The sequence below is a fragment of the Triticum urartu genome, chromosome 3A (genome assembly GCF_056163025.1).
Source record: "Triticum urartu cultivar PI428250 chromosome 3A, HENAU_Tu73, whole genome shotgun sequence".
In the NCBI taxonomy this organism is placed as follows: domain Eukaryota; kingdom Viridiplantae; phylum Streptophyta; class Magnoliopsida; order Poales; family Poaceae; genus Triticum; species Triticum urartu.
Genome location: NC_141875.1, coordinates 678,474,692 through 678,497,708, shown reverse-complemented (window position 1 = coordinate 678,497,708; position 23,017 = coordinate 678,474,692). Strand labels below are relative to the sequence as shown.

Sequence of the window (23,017 nt, the reverse complement as noted above, 5' to 3'; positions counted from 1 at the left end):
CAGACTGATGGACAGGCTGAACGCGTAAACCAAATTCTAGAAGACATGCTGAGAGCATGTGTCCTCACATATGGGACCAGTTGGGAAGAAAGCCTGCCATATGCCGAGTTCGCATACAACAACAGTTACCAGGCCAGCCTGCAAATGACACCTTTTGAAGCCCTATACGGACGGAGATATCGTACCCCGCTAAATTGGTCAGAAACCGGAGACAGCCGTATCTTCGGCCCAGACATGCTCAAAGAAGCCGAGGAAAAGGTCAAGCTAACCAGGGACCAACTCAAGACCGCTCAAAGCCGACAGAAGAGTTATTACGATCGGAAACATCGTGAGGTCAGATTCGAACCCGGTGAATTTGTATACCTACGAGTATCACCTATGAGGGGCCTGCAACGATTCAAGATTAAGGGAAAGCTAGCACCAAGATTCATCGGACCATTCTATATAGTGGCACGAAGGGGCACTGTAGCCTACCAGCTAGACTTACCCGAAGAATTATCCGATGTCCACGACGTGTTCCACGTCTCGCAATTGAGGAAGTGCGTAAGCAACCCAGAGAAACAAGTATCCCATGAGAACATTGACGTGCAGCCAGACCTCACCTATCGGGAACATCCAGTAAAATTATTAGAGGAGTCTGAAAGGAGGACCCGACAGAAAACCATCATGTTTTTCAAAGTTCAGTGGAGCAATCACATCGAAAGTGAAGCAACTTGGGAAAGAGAGGATTTTCTTCGGGCAGAGCATCCACACTTATTTAAGGATCAGCTGAAATCTCGGGGACGAGATTTTTCCTAAGGGGGTAGGTGTTGTGACACTCCAAGATTTTCTTTTGGTTTTAGCAAAAACTTTGTTGGTTTTTGAAGAGAGGCCATTTAAATTTTTTTTTCAGAAAACCTCTCTCTTAAAAACTTTCACCTTTGGCAAGGATTTTCATTTACATCCTTTTCAAATTGGGTGTTTGAATTATGGAAACTTTTCTTCTGAATTCTTCTCCTCTCAAATGTATTTTTTTGAATTTGATTATTTTCATTTAAAAGGAAAACCCTAGGAGTTTTTGGGGCTTCTCTCATTTTGGAAACACCCATGATTTTATTTTGCCTCATGTGGAAAGACCTCCCAAAACCCCTCCCTCCACTTTGGAAAAATCTAAATTCTCTGTCCCATCAAGTCCAAACCATTTTTGAATTTTATTTCATTTATTTTATCTCCCAAAACAATTCTGTCTTTCATTATGAGCCTAAGTAATTTTCAAAGCAAGTACCTCATTGCCTTTGAGTTTTTATCTCAAACCAACTCCTCTGGATTGTCCTTAGCATCCACAACCCAGAACCATCTTGATCCACTCTCCCTCTTTTCAAATTTTTCAAATTTCAGTCTCTGCAAGTTTGGACCAGATTTGCCAAATTTGGTGAAATTCATATCTCCTCTTCTCCAAAAATTCTACCAAAATTCAGGCAGCCTCCTGCTGCAATGAGAGGCCACCCCACCAAGTTTCAGCTCAAGGAGAAACCCCTACATACCAAAATCATTCTGTCGAACACCTGGCCGGCACTGTTTCCCTGCATTTTCAGAAAAGTTCAGAGTTTCAGAGTTCAGTGTTGTTTTTCCTTCGTCAGAGTTCAGTCACGCGTCGACAGTGCGCCTGGCGCGTTGCGCACAGCCCCTCCTCCCTGTCCGGAGCACCGCACGCACGCTTGGCCGGTTCCTGGCGTCGGTGGCACGCTGGCCCGCCCTCGCCGGCGTCTTCTGCGGCGTCGGGACCTCCCGTGGCGGCCGACAGAAGGCACCCTACGGCACAACGCCGTTCTGCACCGCCCAAGCCACCTGGGAGCTCCGCGTGGCCGTCTCCCTTGCCAGCGCACACATGCAGCACCGTCGCCGTGGCCTGGCACGCGCAGGGCGCGCTCCCTGCCGCCGACGTGCCGCACGGCCGTTCTGTTGGGACAGGCCGTAACCTCCTCCCCCCTTGCTGAGTTACGCACCGGGGTGGGCTCGTTACTTCATCTAGTCGATGCCCAAGCCCCTAATCCAACTGCCCAACCACAGCGCCGCCGTAATCACCCGCCGGACTTATCCCGTTCATGGCAACCGCCTCGGGCCGGCTATATATAGCGCCCCCAAGCTCACTCTCGCCCCCGCACACCTCCACCACCACACTGGACCCCGCCCAGCAACTGGAAGAGCCTCGAGGGGCCCTTCTTCCTCGACTCCGGCCGCCTCGTTCCGCCTCGGCCTCCGTCTTGATTCACTCCAGTGAGACCATCCCCGGCGCCCAAACTTCCTCAGTAACCTCCTCGAGCAACCAGAGAGCTAACCCCCACTTTGATTCGATCCTTGAAGCCCTCCTCGGCGAGCTCCATCAATGCCTGAACCACCGTCCGCCGGAGCAAGGGCCGCCGTCGACGTGGTGCTCGCCGGCGACCACCGCCACCACCCACCGACGCGGAAGGACACGGTGAACACGTTGGTAACCTCCGATCCCCCTGCCTCGCCGTGGATCGCCGCCGGCGACCACCGCGGCTCTCAGGCACCGTCGAGCTCTGCCGCCTCTTTTGAAATTTCAAACCTGACGGGCGGGACCCGCCTGTCAGCCTCTCTGATCTTTTAAACGAACCGTTTTCTGAAAACGTCTTCTGCCAAAATGCGTCTCCCCTCTGGGCCGGCGTATTCTCAATCAAAGCGTTTTCTGTTTTTATAAGTTAGCCCCTGGGAACTTTCTGTTTCATTACAGATGAGTCCCTGGACTAAAACCCTTATAACTTTTAAACAAAAAAGTATTTTTGATTGATTCTTTTTCTGTCCTCCTTAGAATTTTGTCTAGTTTTTTATCAGATTTATTTGAAAAATATTTGGAGAAATTTTTGTGCACCTCACGGTATTCACGATAGCGCATATATTTTCTTTATACCGTAGATACCGAAGGAGGTGACGGGACCGCAAACTTCACCGAGCTAGGCTCCGACTACTCTGAACCAGGCAAGCATGTTTGAACTTTTGATATGATGATTGTTTTGGCATGTTTGCATTAAGTAGTTTCATGGCATGTTGATGAGCATACCAAAGAATGCCATGTTACATGCAACGATGAGGCAAGTGAGTTTCGAAAATCCATAAGTGGATGGATGTGAGTATGCATGGCCATGTGTTGGCATGAGGATGGGTAAGATGGCAGTGTTGTAGCATGCCAGTCTTATGCCAGACTATATGACTTCAGTGTCAACCCGTATCGGTCCAGTTCCTTCCATTTTTCCTTCCCTGTACTACCACATGTTTTCTGCAAGGAATATGGCTTAGTAAGTTGCAAACCGCTTTCTTGGTACACACCAAAAGGAGAGGCCGTGATGATGGTTCCATGGCCCTGGATTAAAGCCAGTCATCCGGTCAGGGGGCATGGGTGTTTCCGGTTGGGACCGAGAGGGGGGCACCCCTTAGAGCGCGCATATATAAATTTGATCCCATGCTATTCGAGATTGTGATCTCCCCGTCTCAAAAGTTTTTCTTGGACGATGTCTAGGGTGATTCCTGGCATCGAGAGGTAGGATGGGTGTGTACTGGTTAGTTGTGTTTTCTTCCGAAATACCGTAATCGGAACTAGTCCTTCGTGACTACGGAAATCCATTGGGTGTGGGAAAAAATTTCGTACAAACTCTATAGAGTCATATATTCCTTTGAATCATCTATTCCATGTCCAAGTTCAGTATTATCTTATCCTGACAAATGTCAATTTTGATGACAGAGACTCCGGTGAATCACATGAGTGCTAAGTCTGGTTAAATGTTTATTCCTGTGGATGGACTAACCCGTTTATTATCATGAATTGAATATTTATTATGAGTATTATTTACTTGTGAATAAAAGCCCTTTCTGCGATGTCGCTCAGACGTCCGACTGTGGCATTGTTATTATTTACTTTCAATAAAAGCCCTTTCTGCGATGTCGCTCAGACGTCCGACTGTGGCATTGTTATTATTTACTTTCAATAAAAGCCCTTTCTGCGATGTCGCTCAGACGTCCGACTGCGGCAGTTATTTACTTTCAATATAAGCCCTTTCTGTGATGTCGCCCCGACGTCTGACTGTGGCACGCATGTCTTTTATTTTGAGTTTAAGCCCTTTACGTGGTGTCGCTTAGACGCCCGACTGCGGCATGATCTTTATTTATTTTTCACCCTTCGAGGCATCGCTTCAGACACCCGATCGGTTTCCTATTATTTCTTTTTGTTGGGTTTTCAGGCAGACTACCGCCGATTCCCTTTTTACTTACCTTTCTTGCTAAATTTTGAATGTGCATTGGTAAATTAATCATGACGCATCCATGCATGCATTTTTTATATCTTACGTCCGAACTGTCTTGCGAGTACTTTCAAAGTACTCACCTGGCTTGTTGATTTGGCCAGATGCTGACGAAGGCGATCTCATGGATGAAGAATTTGATAGCGAGTCCGACGCCTAGAGGAATCCCAGTCAGTCTCGTGCGACCCTGGATTTGGTCACTGTATTATATCCGCTTCCGCTACCAAATAAATTCATCGAGCCTCACCTCGACGCTCGATGAGATGCCAGTTTTAGAGTCATGTATCTCACTCCCCGCTGTGATTTTCCACCACCACCCTATCCTCGAGTCAATAGTATGCCACCACACCACTGTGTCATATCCGCCATTATGTATAATTATTGGCGTGCTTCTAATAATTTGGCTGAGCAACCTTAGCTCGACCCTCTAATATATTTTATGCTACTGGCTTATTGTATCAAGAATTTGTCTACCAGTAAGGAGGATTTTTCTCATATTGGACTCAAAAGATTGGTTTCTCAATAAACATTTTTATTGGAAAACCGGTCGTGACATGATCCCTCACTAAAATTTCAAGAAAGGTGTTCCCCCTAACTGTGCACCGTTGCGAAGGTTCGTTGTTTCGAAGCACCACGTGATGATCGGGTGTGATAGATTCTAACGTTCGAATACAACGGGTGTAAGCCAGATTTACACAGCAAAAACACTTAGGTTGACTTGACGAGCCTAGAATGTACAGACATGGCCTCGGAACACGGAAGACCGAAAGGTCGAGCATGAGTCGTATAGAAGATACGATCAACATGAAGATGTTCACCGATGTTGACTAGTCCGTCTCACGTGATGATCGGACACGGCCTAGTTGACTTGGATCATGTTTCACTTAGATGACTAGAGGGATGTCTATCTGAGTGGGAGTTCATTAGATGAACTCAATTATCATGAACATAGTCTAAATTGTCTTTGCAAATATGTTGTAGATAAATAGCTCACGTTGTAGCTCCCTGTTTCAATACGTTCCTAGAGAAAGATTAAGTTGAAAGATATTGTAAGCAATGATGCAGACTAGGTCCGTAGTCCGAGGAGTGTCCTCACTGCTACACAGAAGGCTTACGTCTTTGATGCACCGCTCGATGTGCAAACCCCTACAATGTCGTCTGTGGATGTTGTGAACACCTGACAGATACATCCTGATGACTACATGATAGTTTAGTGCACCATACTTTACGGCTTAGAATCAGGATTCCAATGACGTTTTGAACGCCATAGAACATATGAGATGTTCCAAGAGCTGAAATTGGGATTTCAGGCTCATGCCCGTGATTGAGAGGTGTGAGACCTCTGACAAGTTCTTTTGCCAACAAGATGGAGGAGAATAGCTCAGCTAGTGAGCATGTGCTTAGAATGTCTGGGTGCTACAATCACTTAAATCAAGTGGGAGTTAAACTTCCAGATAAGATAGTGATTGATAGAGTTCTCTAGCCACTATCACTGAGCTACTAGATCTTTGTGATGAACTATGACATGCAAGGGATGGAGTTGATCTCGGAGCTGTTCGCGGTGCTTAAGACCGTAAAGGGTAGAAATCAAGAAGGAGCATCAAGTGTTGATGGTTTAACAAGACCACTGGTTTCAAGAAGGGCAAGGGCTAGAAGGGAAACTTCATGGATGGTAAACCAGTTGCCGCTCCAGTGAAGGAACCCAAGGTTGAACCCAAACCCGAGACTAAGTGCTTCTATTGTAAGGGGAACTGTCACTGGTAGCGGAATTACCCCAAATGCATGGTAGATAAGAAGGCTGGCAACTTCAACAAAGTATATACGTGTTATTAATGTGTACCTCGCTAGTACTCCTGGTAGCACCTGGGTATTGGATACCGGTTCAGTTGCTATTATTGGTGACTTGAAGCAAAAGCTACAGACTAAACGGAGACTGGCTAAGGGCGAGGTGACGATGTGTGTTGGAAGTGTTTCCAAAGTTGATGAGATCACCATCGCACGCTCCATCTGCCTTCGGGATTAGTGTTGAACCTAGATAAATGTTATCAGGTGTCTGCGTTGAGCATGAATATGATTAGATCATGTTCATTGCAATACGGTCATTCATTTAAGTTAGAGAATAATGGTTATTCTGTTTACATGAATGATACCTTTCATGGTCATGCACCCTATATGAATGGTTCATTGAATCTCGGTCATGGTAATACACGTGTTCACGCCAAAAGATGTAGAGTTAATAATGATAGTACCACTTTCTCGTGGCACTGCCGCTTAGGTCATATTGGCGTAAGATGCATGAAGAAACTCCATTTCAATGGATGCTTGGAGTCACTTGATTTTGAATCGCTTGACACATGCGAGCCATGCCTCATGGGCAGGATGACTAAGACTCCGTTTTTAGGTACAATGACACGGACAAGTGACTTGTTGGAAATCATGCATGCTGATGCGTGTGATCCAATGAGAATTGAAGCATGCGGTGGATATCGCTATTTTCTCATCTTCACTGACGATTTGGGTAGATATAGGTATATCTACTTAATGAAGCACAAGTCTAAAACGTTTGAAAAGTTCAAGCGATTTCAGAAGTTAAGAATCATCATAACAATAAGATCATGTTCCTACGATCTGATCAAAAGGGGATTTTCTAAGTTATGAGTTTGGCAAATCACTTAAGACATTGTGGAATTGTTTCACAGTTGAAGCCACCTGGAACACCACAGTTGTAATGGTGTGTCCGGACGTCGTAATCGAACCCTATGTGTGATCTATGGTGTCTCTTACCAATCTACCGTTTTCATTTTGAGGTTATGCGTTAGAGACAGCTGCATTCACTTTAGATAGGACACCATCTAAGTCCGTTGAGACGATGTTGTATGAACATTGGTTTGGCAAGAAACCAAAGTTGTCGTTTCTTAATGTTTGGGGCTGCGATGCTTAAGGCTTCAGCCAGAGAAGCTCGAACCCAAAGCGGACAAACACATCTTCATAGGATACCCAAAGGTGACAGTAGGGTATACCTTGTATCTCAGATCAGAGGGCAAATTGTTTGTCGCTAAGAACGGGTCCTTTCTCGAGAAGGAGTTTCTCTCGAAAGAATTGAGTGGGAGGAAGATAGAACTTGATGAGGTTGTCGAACCTTTACCAGAGAGTAACGCAACACAGAAAGATGTTTTCTGTGGCGCCTACGTCTGTTGAATAGGAAGTTAATGATAGTGATCATGAAGCTTCGGATCAAGTTGCTATCGAACCTCGTAGGTCGACAAGGATATGTACTACTCCTAAGTGGTACGGTAATCCTGTCTTAGATATCATGTTGTTAGACAACAATGAATCTACGATTTATGGAGAAGCGATGGTGGGCCCGTATTCCGACAAATGGTTAGAAGCCATGAAATCCGAGATAGGATCCATATATCAGAACAAAATATGGACTTTGGTGGACTTGCCCGATGATCGGAAAGCCATTGAGATAAATGGATCTTTAAGAAGAAGACGGACGTGGGTGGTAATGTTACCGTCTATGAAGCTCGACTTGTGGGAAAGAGTCTTTTCACAAGTTCAAGGAGTTGACTACGATGAGAATTTCTCACCCGTAGCGATGCTTAAGTCCGTCGGAATCATGTTAGCATTAGCTGTATTTTTCGATTATGAAATCTTACAGATGGATGTCAAAACAAGTTTCCTTACCAGTTTTCGTAAGAAAAGTTGTATGTGATACAATAAAGGTTTTGACGATCCTAAGGATGCTAAAAGGTATGCTGGCTCCAGCAATCCTTCTATGGACTAGAGCAAGCATCTCGGAATCGGAATATATGCTTTGATAGAGTGATCAAAGCTTTTAGGTTTATACAATGTTTGCTAGAAACTTGTATTTACAAGAAAGTGAGTGGGAGCACTACAACATTTCTGATAAGTATATGCGGATGACATATTGTTGATCCGAAATGATGTAGAATTTCTGGAAAGCATAAACGGTTGTTTGAAGAGTGATTTTCAAAGGAAGACCTGGATAAAGCTGCTTACATATTGGGCATCAAGATCTATAGAAATAGATCAAGATGCCTGATGATACTTTCAAGGACGCACACCTTGACATGTTTTTGAAAGAGTTCAAAATAGATCAGTCAAAGAAGGGGTTCTTACCTGAGTTGTAAGGTGTGAAGTTGAGTAAGACTCAAAGCTTGACCACGGCAGAAGAAAGAGGAAGGATGAAGGTCGTCCCCTATGCTCTTGTCATAGGCTCTATATGGTATGCCATGCTGAGTACCGCACCTGGTGTGTGCCTTGCCACATGTCTGGCAAGAGGGTACAAAGGTGATCTAGGACTGGATCACAAGATAGTGGTCGAAATTATCCTTAGAGGAATAAGGAAATGTTTCTCGGTTATGGAGGTGATAAAGAGTTCGACGTAAAGAGTTATGTCGATTCAAGCTTAACACCTATCCGGATAGCTCTGAGTAGAGATACCGGATACGTATAATGGAGCAATAATTTGGAATAGCTCCAAGTGGAACGTGGTAGCAGCATCTACGATATAAAGTTTTGCGAAATACATAAGGATCTGAATATGGCAAGACCCATTGACTACAACCTCTCTCACAGCATAACATGATCAAACCCAAAACTCTTTGAGTGTTTATCACATAGTGATGTGAACTAGATCATTGAGTCTAGTAGACTCTTGGTCACATGGCGATGTGACCTGTGAGTGTTGATCACATGGCGATGTGAACTAGATTATTGACTCTAGTGCAAGTGGGAGACTGTTGGAAATATGCCCTGGAGGCAATAATAAATTGGTTATTATTATATTTCCTTGTTCATGATAATCGTTTATTATCCATGCTATAATTGTATTGATGGGAAACTCAGATACATGTGTGGATACATAGACAACACCATGTCCCTAGTAAGCCTCTAGTTGACTAGCTCGTTGATCAATAGATGGTTACGGTTTCCTGACCATGGACATTGGATGTCGTTGATAACGGGATCACATCATTAGGAGAATGATGTGATGGACAAGACCCAATCCTAAGCCTAGCACAAAGATCGTGTAGTTCGTATGCTAAAGCTTTTCTAATGTCAAGTATCATTTCCTTAGACCATGAGATTGTGCAACTCCCGGATACCGTAGGAGTGCTTTGGGTGTGCCAAACGTCACAACGTAACTGGGTGGCTATAAAGGTACACTACAGGTATCTCCGAAAGTGTCTGTTGGGTTGGCACGAATCGAGACTGGGATTTGTCACTCCGTGTAAACGGAGAGGTATCTCTGGGCCCACTCGGTAGGAAATCATCATAATGTGCACAATGTGATCAAGGAGTTGATCACGGGATGATGTGTTACGAAACAAGTAAAGAGACTTGCCAGTAACGAGATTGAACAAGGTATCGGGATACCGACGATCGAATCTCGGGCAAGTATCATACCGATGGACAAACGGAATTGTATACGGGATTGATTAAATCCTTGACATCGTGGTTCATCCGATGAGATCATCGTGGAACATGTGGGAGCCAACATGGGTATCCAGATCCCGCTGTTGGTTATTGACCGGAGAGTTATCTCGGTCATGTCTGCATGGTTCCCGAACCCGTTGGGTCTACACACTTAAGGTTCGATGACGCTAGGGTTATAGGGAATAGATATACGTGGTTACCAAATGTTGTTCGGAGTCCCGATGAGATCCCGGACGTCACGAGGAGTTCCGGAATGGTCCGGAGGTAAAGATTTATATATGGGAAGTCCTGTTTTGGTCGCCGGAAAAGTTTCGGGTTTATCGGTAATGTACCGGGACCACCGGGAGGGTCCCGGTGGTCCACCAAGTGGGGCCACCATCCCCGGAGGGCTGCATGGGCCAAGTGTGGGAGGGGACCAGCCCCAGGTGGGCTGGTGCGCCCCCCCCCCCCCCCCCACCAAGGCCCAAGGCGCAAGGGAGAGTGGAAGGGGGCAAACCCTAGGCTCAGATGGGCCTAAGGCCCACCTAGTGGTGCGCCCCCCTCTCTCCCCCCTTGGCCGCCCCCCTAGATGGGATCTAGGGCTGGCCGCCACCCCTAGGGGTGGAAACCTAGGTGGGGGCGCAGCCCCTCCCCTCCCCCTATATATACTTGAGGTTTTGGGCTGCCATAGACGATTCAATCTCCTTCTTGGCGCAGCCCTACCCCTCTCCCTCCTCGTCTCTTGCGGTGCTTGGCGAAGCCCTGCTGGAGTACCACGCTCCTCCACCACCACCACGCCGTCGTGCTGCTGCTGGATGGAGTCTTCCCCAACCTCTCCTTCTCCCCTTGCTGGATCAGAGCGTAGGAGACGTCACCGGGCTGTACGTGTGTTGAACACGGAGGTGCCGTCCGTTCGGCACTAGGATCATCGGTGATTTGGATCACGACGAGTACGACTCCATCAACCCCGTTCACTTGAACGCTTCCGCTTAGCGATCTACAAGGGTATGTAGATGCACTCTCCTTCCCCTCGTTGCTAGATTACTTCATAGATTGATCTTGGTGATGCGCAGAAAATTTTGAATTTCTGCTACGTTCCCCAATAGTAGGGCGTGGGGAGGAAGCCGTCGGAAGCGAGTTCACCTCCGACGAGTCCAGTGAGCCGCTCGACGACGCGTCGAGCCGGTCTTTGGGTGGGCTGCATAAACACATTCGACATAAGGGAAAGTTGTGCAATAAACAAATAATATGAGTCACTCCGGTATCCGGATACTTACGATTTCGCCAGGGGCTTGGCCCTAGGCTGCCACTCCTCTTCGTCATCGTCGGCGTCGGTGGAGCAGTCCGGAGGAAGGGTTTTCCCCTTCTTGGACCCTCCGGCCTCCTCAGAGAGGGCGGCCTTCCTTTTCTTCTCTCCTCCCGCTGGAGGGGGGAGGTCTCTTCTTCTTCCTCCTCGTCTTCACGAGAGGAAGGCACTTCGGGACCGTCGGATGACGAGTCCGACACCTCCTGGCGCCGGGCACTCTTTCGAGTCCCCGTGGCCCTTTTCGTGGCCTTCTTCTCCGGCACCACATAGGGCGCCGGAACCAGCAGCTTCGCCAGGCGAGCGTCCGCTGGGCCTTCGGGCAGAGGAGCCGGACAATTGATCTGTCCGGACGTCTCCACCCAATCCTATCAAAGATAAGGGAACTCAGATCCCGCATAGAGTCAAACTATGAAAAACTGATACCCTGTAAAAGGACAAAAACGACTCACCGCATGAGCGTGATGCTGAGTACTGAATCCGCGATCCTCGACAGCGGATGCGGGAGCCTCGGCGCCCTTGAAAAGCACCCTCTAGGCATCTTCGTACGTCGTGTCAAAGAGCCTGTTTAGAGTTTGATGCTGCGCCGGGTCGTACTCCCACAGGTTGAAGGCCCGTCGTTGACACGGGAGGATCAGGCGGATGAGCATAACCTGGACTACGTTGACAAGCTTGAGCTTCTTGTCCACCAGGGTTTGGATGCATGTTTGGAGTCCGGTCAGCTCTCCTTTTTTACCCCACGACAGGCCGATCTCCTTCCAGGAGGTGAGCTGTGTAGGGGGTCCGGACCGAAACTCGGGGGTTGCGACCCATTCGGGATCGCGTGGCTCGGTGATGTAAAACCACCCCGATTGCCACCCCTTCAGGGTCTCCACAAAGGAGCCCTCGAGCCACAGGACGTTGGCCATCTTGCCAACCATGGCACCGCCGCACTCCGCCTGGCTGCCGCGCACCACCTTCGGCTTGACCTTGAAGGTCTTTAGCCATAAGCCGAAATGAGGGCGGATGCGGAGGAAAGCCTCGCACACGACGATAAACGCCGAGATGTTGAGGACGAAGTTCGGGGCCAGGTCGTGGAAATCCAGGCCGTAGTAGAACATGAGCCCCTGGACAAATGGATGCAGAGGGAAGCCCAGTCCGCGGAGGAAATGGGGGAGAAATACCACCCTCTCATGGGGCCTAGGAGTGGGGATGAGCTGCCCCTCCTCGGGTAGTCAGTGTGCGATGCGCTGGCCAAGTATCCGGCCTTCCTCAGCTTTTTTATGTGCCCCTCCGTGACGGAGGAGACCATCCACTTGCCTCCCGCTCCGGACATGACTGGAGAAGGTCGAGGTGGTAGTGCGGACTTGGGCGCTGGAGCTCGAGTGCGCAAGAATGGATAGGCAGAGGAGGAAGAAGGTGTGGGTGAAAAGGTGGATCCTTATCCCCTTATATGGGTGGACGCGGTTATGTGTCCCCACCAGCCTGGTAAACTTGCTTATCTCCAAGCACCGTAATCAAAGGCACGGTTGGGTTACCCACACCCGTATTGATGAGAATCCCGAAATAAAGGGACACGATCTCTGCTTTGACAAGACGTGTCAAGGAAACCGCCTCGCATAACGCGCTGAGGTGGGATAATGAAATGATTTGGATAAAGGCTTGGCCATGGCGTGTTGCACCACGGAATACGTCAGCAGATTAGATTTGTGTTAATATTATTCTCTCTATGGCAATATGTGGAAACCTATTTTGCAGAGCCGGACACTATCTTTGTGTTCAAGATCTTTGTGTTCAAGATCTTCTATGAAGTATTTGCAGAGCTCGTCGTCATTGAAGCCTGGTTCAGGGGCTACTGAGGGAGTCCTGGATTAGGGGGTGTTCGGATAGCCGAACTATACCTTCAAGACGGACTCCTGGACTATGGAGATACAAGATTGAAGACTCCGTCCCATGTCCGGAAGGGACTTTCCTTGGCGTGGAAGGCAAGCTTGGCGATACGGATGTTCAGATCTCATACCATTGTAACCGACTCTATGTAACCCTAACCCTATCCAGTGTCTATAGAAACCGGAGGGTTTTAGTCCGTAGGACGACATACACATCAACAATCATACCATAGTCTAGCTTCTAGGGTTTAGCCTCTCTGATCTCGTGGTAGATCAACTCTTGTACAACCCATATCATCAATATTAATCAAGCAGGACGTAGGGTTTTACCTCCATCAAGAGGGCCCGAACCTGGGTAAAACTTCGTGTCCCCTGCCTCCTGTTACCATCCGGCCTAAACGCACAGTTCGGGACCCCCTACCCGAGATCCGCCAGTTTTGACACCGACAGTGGGTCTCCAATCTTGATCCGGTGCTGACTTGATAGGGAAACCTACCCAGAAAATGCCCCTTTTCTGGTCTGGTTCAAGGCAATTTTTCTTCTTTTTGGTCACTCGTAATCAAAATGATCCAGCACCACCTAGTAGAGATAAAAATGAGCATAGCTCATGGCTTGCAACCACAGCGTCTCATGAGCATAATGTGGGACCTGTGATTTTTGTTACATGATTGTATCGTGACCATGAAACAATTGTACATTGCTTGCAGCTGAAGTGAAAATGATGGAGATATCCAAACAAGGCAACAGAAAAACATGCGAGAACAAAAAAATGTCCATCCCATTGGATAGGTCGATGGATCGACCAATGTTGCAAAATGGAAATCATTGCTAACTTGATAGTGCAACAGTTTTTTCTTGGGACAATGTAATTCCTTCAAAACAGATAAAGGTTGCAAGTGTAGCTAGCGCTACATGAAGATGGTGAAATGTCTTAGTTGCTTAACCATCTGCAGTTCTGCACTACTGTATGTAAATATCATTCCACTCTAAAAAAATGCCATCCTACCACCCGAAACGACCGGCTCCAATCTCCGCTGACGAAATCGGACGGGTGAAAAATGCCTATCGATGGAGACCCTGATGGTGCAGGTCATCAGCCCTGCATCAACTTGGAGGGGATATAAAGATAAAAAAACAGTAAGTCTGTAAACACCCAATTAGATATTTCCATTTTAGCAAAATCACACAAAACCTGAATACTGCAACAATAACACGCTCAAATGAAGAACTCTGTATGTACCGCAAGCTTTTGATTCCAGGCTTGGGAGTGCCTTTACTTGACCACCCATAAATTGAAAAACAGCACTAATATAAATCAGAGTTATGTGCGAGGAAAAGAAATACAAAGTTCAAAATACTTCAGTAGAAAAACCCTGAAGCACAAAAATGCCCTTCCCATTTGATCTGTCAACGGATCGACCATCGTTGCAACAGGGAAATTGTTACTAGCTTGATAGCACATCAGGTTTTTTCCTAGGAAAATATATACTGCTTGAAAGGAGATAAATGTAACTATGTCTGCTAGTGTAGGCTCTCACTTTAATACCGAGCCTAGCATCCATACTCAACCTGATGCAATGGATTCATAAAGGAAAAATGACTATGATGCAGTTTTTTAATTACACGAGTAGTGCTCCAAGCTCTTCTAGAAATCAGGTGGATGTGCTCCAAGCTCTTCTAGAAATCAGATGCAATCTGCTAGTGATCAACGAAGATAACAATCTGCTACATTTTATCATTAGCTAGAATAAAACAACAAAAACATGAAGCACATGTAGATTGCTAAACAGGAGGGCACTAGATAACCTCTCAGAAAAACAAGACCCAGATAAAAAGGAATACTCCCTCCTTTCATAAATATAAGTCTTTAGAGAGATTCCACTATGGACCATATACGGAGCAAAATGAATGAATCTACACTCTAAAATACATCTATATACATCCGTACGTGATCCATAGTAGAATCTCTACAAAGACTTATATTTAGGAACAGAGGGAGCAGTACAATTCTTCAGTTCAACAAACAGTGTATTGCTTTTTTCGATAAAGGATGGATTTTATTGACTCAAAATGGAGCATCAAGAGAATACAAACATAAAGAGTACACACCCGGCCTCTGCATAGCTAGGATGCACACAGCCAACACTAACTCACACACACAAAACACGCCGACAGATAGCAAAGTCATGTAAGACCAAAGCTAAATGTAGGCGATAAAAAAATCCAAAGTAACAGACACGCGATCGACAAACTACGACAATGACCATATCTGCACCAATCATCTCATGACACCACACAGACGAGGTTCTTCAACAGCAATGCCTTCAGAAGGGAGCGACTCCTCAAGCATCGCCGTCGCTGGATCTAACCACCCATGGTCAGAATCTACATTTTCACCCTGAAGAACCGGTCTAAGCATATCCGAGCAATGCCTTCAACAAAGTAACGACATAACAACGTCGTCATTGCCAGGTCTAGCAATATGTGTCAGACCTAGGCTTTCACCCCGGAACTCAAGACCAGGTGCTCGAGTAGCACCATCATCAACATCACTTATGTGTTGCCGCCACCACTTTTCCTCGATCCCAGCAGGTACATGCGTTGTGCACCACCACTGCTGCACCACCATCCCTCTGCGTCAAGTTATCATCCAAAGTTTGCATCTCTCTTCGAAGTGAGCCATCGGGTGTGGAGAGATGAGCCCTCACGAAGACCTTTCCGTGACCACCACAATCCGATGTGAGTCCGCTGTCGTAGGCCGGATTGGTCGCCGTAAGGACCAAACACCACTAGCGGAAAACACCACCGATCCGCTACCACCTCGCTGGAGAGAGTTCTGTCCAGAGTTGACATGGCCGGAGTGCCGGAGCTGGAGCGCGGCCAGTAGATCAGAAGCGCACGGTCGCCGTCAGACTTAGCCTGGACGGAGTAGATCCGCCTCCGAAGCCGCCGTCACAATGTCGGAACTGGGCCGGAGCAGACCACCGTGGCGAACATGTCCACCGTCACCACGCGCCAGATCTGGCTACCACACCCAAGATGGAATACTGAGCCGGCAGGTAGCACAAAGCCATCCATGACGACGCACAACATCCACTACACCCAAGGCCAACCTGCTCTTCTGCCTGACTGCATGTATCGCCGTCGCTTCAGATCAAGAAAAACGCCACGCTGAGCTGTAGCACCGCCCCGCCGCCGCCAGCACCGTGCGGCTTCGCTGGCGGCGCGCCGTGGCGGTGGCGAGAAGAGATGTACTGCTAACTTATATTTAGGCCTAGATAAATATACCGCCCGAGTCGCCGAGGACGACGCGGTGGCAACTCCGCTAATTTCGGATCGTCTGGTAATTAGTGACGGGAGCAAACAGTGTACTGCTAACTTATATTTAGGCCTAGATAAATATACCGAAATGAACTCTCCAGTTCAAGAAAATAGAGACATGGGCCAGATTAGTTAGCACATATTTCAAACACATGCCAAAATGACTTTGTAATTTTGGCATGCACGCGCACAATAATCCCTTCATTCTGAAAGGTCATCGACACAAACATGCATTTCTTTATTACAATTTTATGCATCAACAAAGAAGCCACTAGGCTCATAATAGATCCAATTCATACATACCGCAGCTCATGAGGATACAAACACCTAGTATATTAAGAAGTGCCAGCTCGCTCAACAACCTTCAGATTAAAGGAAAATGGTTCACAACATAACCCTCTAGTGTTGGAAAGAAGGTATGCGGAACAAGAGTTTGTTTGAGAAGAAATTGGATAGGAACGACTCCCCTGCAATGAAAAGTGGCGACCAACTTGCCATCCATGTCAACCTGAATCAGCCACTCGTTAAACCGTACCATCACAAGCAACTCACCTTCCTCAGGTACGACCACCGCACTCCAAATATCGGCACTCTGACGGTAACCACATTGCGCCCTGATCTCCGTAAACGGCAATTCAATCTGGTACATGAAAGTCCAGACCTCGCTTTCATAGTCCTGTAGAACCCAGACTTCGATTATATTCACTGAATAATTTAAGTTGGACATGCCGAGCATGCCATCCATATCAAATAGGTCGACACAGCCAGAAACATTTGGAGGGCACATCTGCCGGAATGACTCAGCTATGGTGTCGAGCACGATTATCATGCAGCTTTTTCCCCGGCACTTCATTCGGTACCAATGCAAGCAACCACGGAATAGCACAGATATGTTGCTCAGTTCATTGGCATCGAGACACTTGCCGATGTGCCTCAGGGGCTGGCCAGGGCCCAATGAGAAGACATAGGAGCCAACTTGTCTGCCAGGTTCGGACCACTGGCAATGGTGCATCAGTAGTCTGTACTCGCCCGTAGCAGGGTGATGGTACATTCCCAAGAGCCTTAAGCCTGAAAGCATTGACAGAGAAGCATATTGATGAGTTGCCGGGTTGTAGATGGAGAAGTGCGTCATGTTCATTGAGATGCCAAAGTGCGCCCTGTTTACGGCCAGGACGAAGAAGCCGTCGCAGCAAGCCACCAGACTGTAGGACATGCCGCCAAATCGCGCGACAGTCCGGAGCTGGTCAGCGGCGGCCCGGTGGTCGAAGGAGATGATGTCTAGGGATAGTTGATCCCCACTATCCTATTTTTCTTGACATGCAGCCTATCCACCTCAGCAAGTGCCACCTCAACAATTGTTTTTCTTTTTTATTTTCTATAAATTATGTGATTCAACTATGGTCACGGCTTGGTAACTGACGCATTAGAAGGGTGGGCTGGCGGGCATGGTGGGGGAGGAGGAAGTCGCAGGTGGTGGTGGCGCGGCGCCACGCGCGGCAGACGGCGCGGCAGCGGAGGAGGGCATTTGGGGGGAGGTGGACGAGGATCTCCCAGATGGCGATCTCGTCTGGGAGACCGCGGCTGGGACGCGTTGCTCCTGCTGTTGCGACCGCCGCCATGGTCGTCCTGGTTTCTCGATCCGTCCCAGGAACCAGGCGGCGGCGGAGGGGATGGGATGGGATGGGTTTAACCGTGCACACAACATGTAGACCTTCGGTTGGGCTGGCCATGGGATGGGCACTGAAACGGGTTGGCCTTATTTCTTTGCAAGATGGGCTTAGCCCAGAAGGAGATCGCTGTCAACTCAATTTTGATTGTACAAAATATTCTACTGTTACCCCTAAAGAAACAAAATATTTACTGTTCTAAAAAACTTTCCTTCGAGATTTTGAAAAAATAAAAATAAAATCCTGGAAAATAAGTACTATTGCGACTCCATCCATCTCAAACAAGTCACCGCCGCAAGGAACAACCAAAGCGCGCATCTGCCGGAATGACTTGGAAGATTATTATCATGTTGTTTGCGCATCCATGCCGCTCTAGGTGCAATGCAGGTTACCATATAACCAGATACCAGGTTGTTTATTAGTTTTTTTTAAACTAAACACACTTTATTAATCATAAAAGTTCATAGGAATACAACGAATGTCTGGTGGGTTTATAAGCCATACATGACGCCCATAATCTAGGCCGAAAGCGTGTTTAGCGAGGCTATGTGCCTCGATGTTTGTCGATCTGCCCTCAAAGATGAAGTTGCATTGATCGAAGTCCGGTGCCATCTCCTTGATCTCCTTAATAGTGGTAGCATATAATCCTCATGTGCCTTCTTTGATGTCCCTGATCACGCCCTGGCAGTCCGAAGCAATAACAAGCCGGGGAAGATTCAAGTCCGATGCTAGAGCAAGCGCCTCACGACAGGCCAAGGCTTCTAGAGTTGCCGGATCCACCACTCCTGGGATCTTGATCACAGAGGCACCTAGGAATACACCCATGTCATCTCTGCATACGGCGCTGAACATACCATCAAGGGTATTTCTCGCCGTTGCTCCATCAACTCTAATCTTCGCCACTCCCGGCGGCGGTGGTATCCATTTAGCCTGATCCTGGACCGGGTTTTGGGTCGCAGCTCCTCGAGTCACTTTGGGCTTGCATTCCTCGATCTCCCGAATGTACTTTGAAATGAAGTTATGCGTTGCCAACGGGCTCTGGAATACATTATCATGCAGCGCCTGTCTCCTTGAGTGCCACAGCGCCCACATGGTGACCGCAACCTGGATGAACTCAGTCGGCGACAGCATTTCCAATAGGGCAAACAACCACCTCTTCGCGTCCGGCTCTGTTGTGTTGTTCAGAGCTTCAACTAGCTCCGGATCTTGCAGCGCCCACACACAACGAGCGACTGTGCAGTGTAGTAGCGAGTGTTGCCATGAATCTTCTGCCCCGCACAAGCCACACGGTGTGCTTGTGGACATGTTTTGGTGATGAAGCAAATCTGCCGTGGGGATAGATAGCTGAGCAAGCCTCCATAAAAAGATCTTCACCTTGGGGATACATTAACTTTCCATAACTGCTCCCACGCCTTTGAATCCCTGTCAATATCTGAGGAATTAGCTCGGCCGTCTAGCCATGCTTCTCTCCTCATCTTGGTGTTAACCAGCATGCGATAAGCGGACCTTACAGAGAACACCCCATTCTTTTCATGGATCCAAGACCAGAAATCCTCAATGTGTCTCGTACATAAGGGTATTGACATAATCGCCTGTGCATCTGTTGGAAGAAAAATCTCTGAGATCGCTGTGTTGTCCCATTGTGCACCTGGCAATATTAGTTCGTTCACCCCCTGAGGTGGATTCACTATTCTGCTCACTATCGGTCTCATATTAGCCGGACGTGGTAGCCAGTTTTGGTTCCAAATATGCGTGGTTAGGCCATCACCAATACGCCGGATTAGTCCCTGATTTAGCACTTCTCTTCCATCCATGATAGCTCGCCAGATTTGGGAGGGGGCTGAACCCAGCTCCGCGCTTAAGAAATCCGTTGTAGGGTGGTACTTTGCTTTCAGGACTCGGGCGCTAAGGGATTGCAGATCCGTCAAAATTCTCCAGGCTTGTCTCGCTAGCAACGCTAGGTTAAAAAGCTCAGTATCCCGAAATCCTAATCCACCACAGAATTTTGGCATGGTCATAGTGCTCCATGAAACCCAGCTCGCCTTCCGTTTCCCTTCTTTGCTACCCCACCAAAACTTTCTAATGAGCGTGTTGATATGCTCACATAGGCCTCGTGGGAGCTTAAAACATGACATGGACTAAACGGGAACCGCTTGTGCTACGGATTTAATCAGAACCTCTTTTCCTCCAGCAAACAATAGCTTTTCCATCCACCCCTTAACCTTGCTCCATACTCTGTCTTTAAGAAATTTGAAGGCTCCGTTTTTGCTCGCTCCCACATCGGTGGGCATGCCCAAATATCTATCAGAAAGAGATTCATTTGGAATATTCAAAATGTTTTTTACCTCCGTTTTCAGCGAATTCAGGGTGCCCTTACTGAAAAACACTGAAGACTTTGCTAAATTTATTCTCTGGCCTGAGGCATTACAATAACTATCCATCAAGGAAGACAACTCATTTGCTCCAGCTGAACTGGCTTTGACAAACAGCAGGCTATCATCTGCAAAAAGCAAGTGGCTTACCGGCGGTGCCGTCGGAGCCACTCGAATACCACTGAGGTGCGATGATTCATCTTGGGTTTTTAAGAGGCACGAAAGGCCCTCCGCTGCGATCAAAAACAGGTATGGAGAAATAGGGTCTCCCTGACGGATCCCTTTGGATGGTGTGAATTCCTCAAGCTTGTTTCCATTGAATAGGACAGAAAATTTTACTGAAGTCACCATTCTCATGATTGAGGCTACCCAAGTAGGTGCAAATCCCATCTTGGTCATGATAGCCTCAAGGTAGTTCCACTCAACATGGTCATAGGCCTTCATCATATCCAGTTTAACTGCACAATATCTATTCCGCTGAGCCTTGTTCCTTTTCATGAAATGCAGGCATTCATAGGCTGTTATGATATTATCCGTGATTAAACGGCCAGGCACAAACGCAGACTGCTCCTCTGAGATGATGTCAGGCAATATCTGTTTCAATCTGTTGGATAACACCTTGGAGGCAATCTTATATAAAACGTTGCATAAGCTGATGGGTCTAAACTGTGTCAAGTCAGAGGGATCTTTTACCTTTGGTATTAGGACAAGAATCGTCTCATTAATAGCCTCCGGTCCTTCCTCTCCACGCAAAATGCGAAGCACTACTTCAGTTACCTCGCCACCACACAGCTCCCAATGTCGCTGGAAAAAGTGCGTCGGGTATCCGTCCGGCCCCGGAGCCTTCGTAGGATACATTTGGAAGAGGGCTGTTTTCACCTCGTCCCCACTATACGGAGCGGTGAGTAGCAAGTTCATATCCGGGGTGACCTTGGAGGGAACTGCATCCAGCACCGTATCCATTCCCGTCGTACCCTCTGACGTGAATAAGTTTTTATAAAACTCATTTGTGATCGAGGCCATCTCAACCGGATCATCGGTTGACGTTCCATCCGCTCGCTGCAGGGTTTTGATAGTATTCTTCCGTCAACGCATACTTGCCCTTTGTTGAAAGAACTTGGTATTTCTGTCCCCTTCAGTGAGCCAGTCAACACGCGAGCGTTGACGTTGCATTATTTCCTCCATATGATAGAGCTCAACAAGACGATCAGAAATTTTTGTCTCTGCATGTGACGGCGCGATTCTCTGGGGGTCATTCTGCAAAGTAGCTAGCTCCCTCTTTAGTTTCTTTATTTCTTTTCCCACACAGCCTATCGTCGCCCCGCTCTACTGTCGCAGCGATGCCGACAGGTCGCCCAATTTTTTACTCAGTTGCATGACGCTTTGGCCAGCCGGAGAGCCACTCCACATCGCCTCCAAAGAAGGACCAAATTCCTCGTGCCGTTCCCAGTACACTTCATACCTAAACAACTTTTGTTTAGCTTGTGATGGAGTAGGAGGTTCCAGCTGCAAACGTAACGGGCAATGGTCGGACGAGGCAGCAGTCTCATGAGACAGTTGGGCCTGAGGGAAAGCAGCCATCCAATCCGTATTTGAAAGTGCACGATCAAGACGTACTCTGCAATATCCTCCCCCTGCCGTTTTCTTTTCAAAAGTCCAAGGCTTGCCGTGGTATCCCAGATCAGTAAAGGCACAAACATCTACCACTTCACGGAAAGCTTGAATTTGTGTGTGCCTTCTCTGTCCAGTCCCCATGTGTTCATGTGGGTTAAGAACCTCATTAAAATCACCTATGCAGAGCCATGGCAATGTGCTCGCGGACACAAGTGATTTAAGTAGATCCCAGGTTTTATGTCTCTCACTCACATGGGCTTCACTGTAAATGCATGTCAGCCTCCAATCACTATGGTTGGGCATAGACACTTTAGCATCCACATGATACTGAGAATAGCCGAAAACATCGAGATTTATTCCATTATTCCAAAACAAACCGATTCCACCGCTGCGGCCCGAACTGCCAACAGCATAAGCATGATTAAAACCTAAGGTACTAGCAAGATTTTCGACACGTGCTTTTGAGATTTGAGTTTCTACAATACATAGCGTGTCGGGGCAAATTGCTTCACTAAGTCGCGAAGCTCTCGAATTGTCGCGGCTTTGCCCACACCACGACAATTCCAGCATAGGACATTCATTGTGCCCGGCGATCCTCCTCTCGGGAGGTCGCCGATTTTGCTTGGTTGAGTTTCTCAGAAGCTGCATTCTTTTTCGGGGCAGTCTTGTCAGGGTTGACTTGTGGCCGCTTCGGGTCCTGCTTGGAGGAAGGGCTGGCAGGGATCTCTGGAGGCGGTAGCGCTGGTGCTGTGGAAGACGATGGGAGAGCTAGCACGCCCCCTCCCTTAGGCTCTGATGTGCGTTTCCTGCTTCCATCAGCATCCTGCATGAGTTCGTCAGACTTGTTCACATAAGAGTTTTCCATATCAGGCTCACTTGGGGTGTCATGCTCCTGGGTACGGCCTGCTGATCGTCCTCCACGATGACCCCCGCGTCGTCCTCTACCTCGCCCCGCTCCCGGGCCTGTCCCAACACGCATATTCCAATCTGCTCTCAGATTTTTGAAGTGTAACGCGGACGGAGGGTGGATCCCATTACCATGCTCCTTATAGACATGACCAAGATGACCACAGACTGCGCACCAGTCGGGTAGCCGCTCGTACTTCACCCGATAGATCTGCCTCTTGCCATC

General features: G+C 47.7%; 1 protein-coding gene across 1 annotated transcript; it reads right to left on the bottom strand.

The window, feature by feature from the left end:
• Positions 1 to 16,596: 16,596 nt before the first annotated feature.
• LOC147981486 (F-box protein At5g49610-like) lies at positions 16,597 to 17,851 on the bottom strand. The gene is made up of 2 exons (XM_087517126.1): positions 17,649 to 17,851; positions 16,597 to 17,530 (listed from the first exon to the last, which is right to left on the bottom strand). Exons 1-2 carry the CDS (start codon positions 17,849 to 17,851, stop codon positions 16,597 to 16,599), a joined length of 1,137 nt encoding a protein of 378 aa, XP_087373252.1.
• Positions 17,852 to 23,017: the final 5,166 nt, after the last annotated feature.

What these genes read in the sequence shown, in the direction of transcription:
- LOC147981486 (XM_087517126.1), bottom strand. Translation starts at nt 17,851, where the DNA reads ATGGCGGCGGTCGCAACAGCAGGAGCAACGCGTCCCAGCCGCGGTCTC. An exon ending in CCCACCCTTCTAATGCGTCA is followed by an intron (nt 17,531 to 17,648) that starts GTTACCAAGCCG and finishes AAAATAGGATAG; the next exon opens with TGGGGATCAACTATCCCTAG.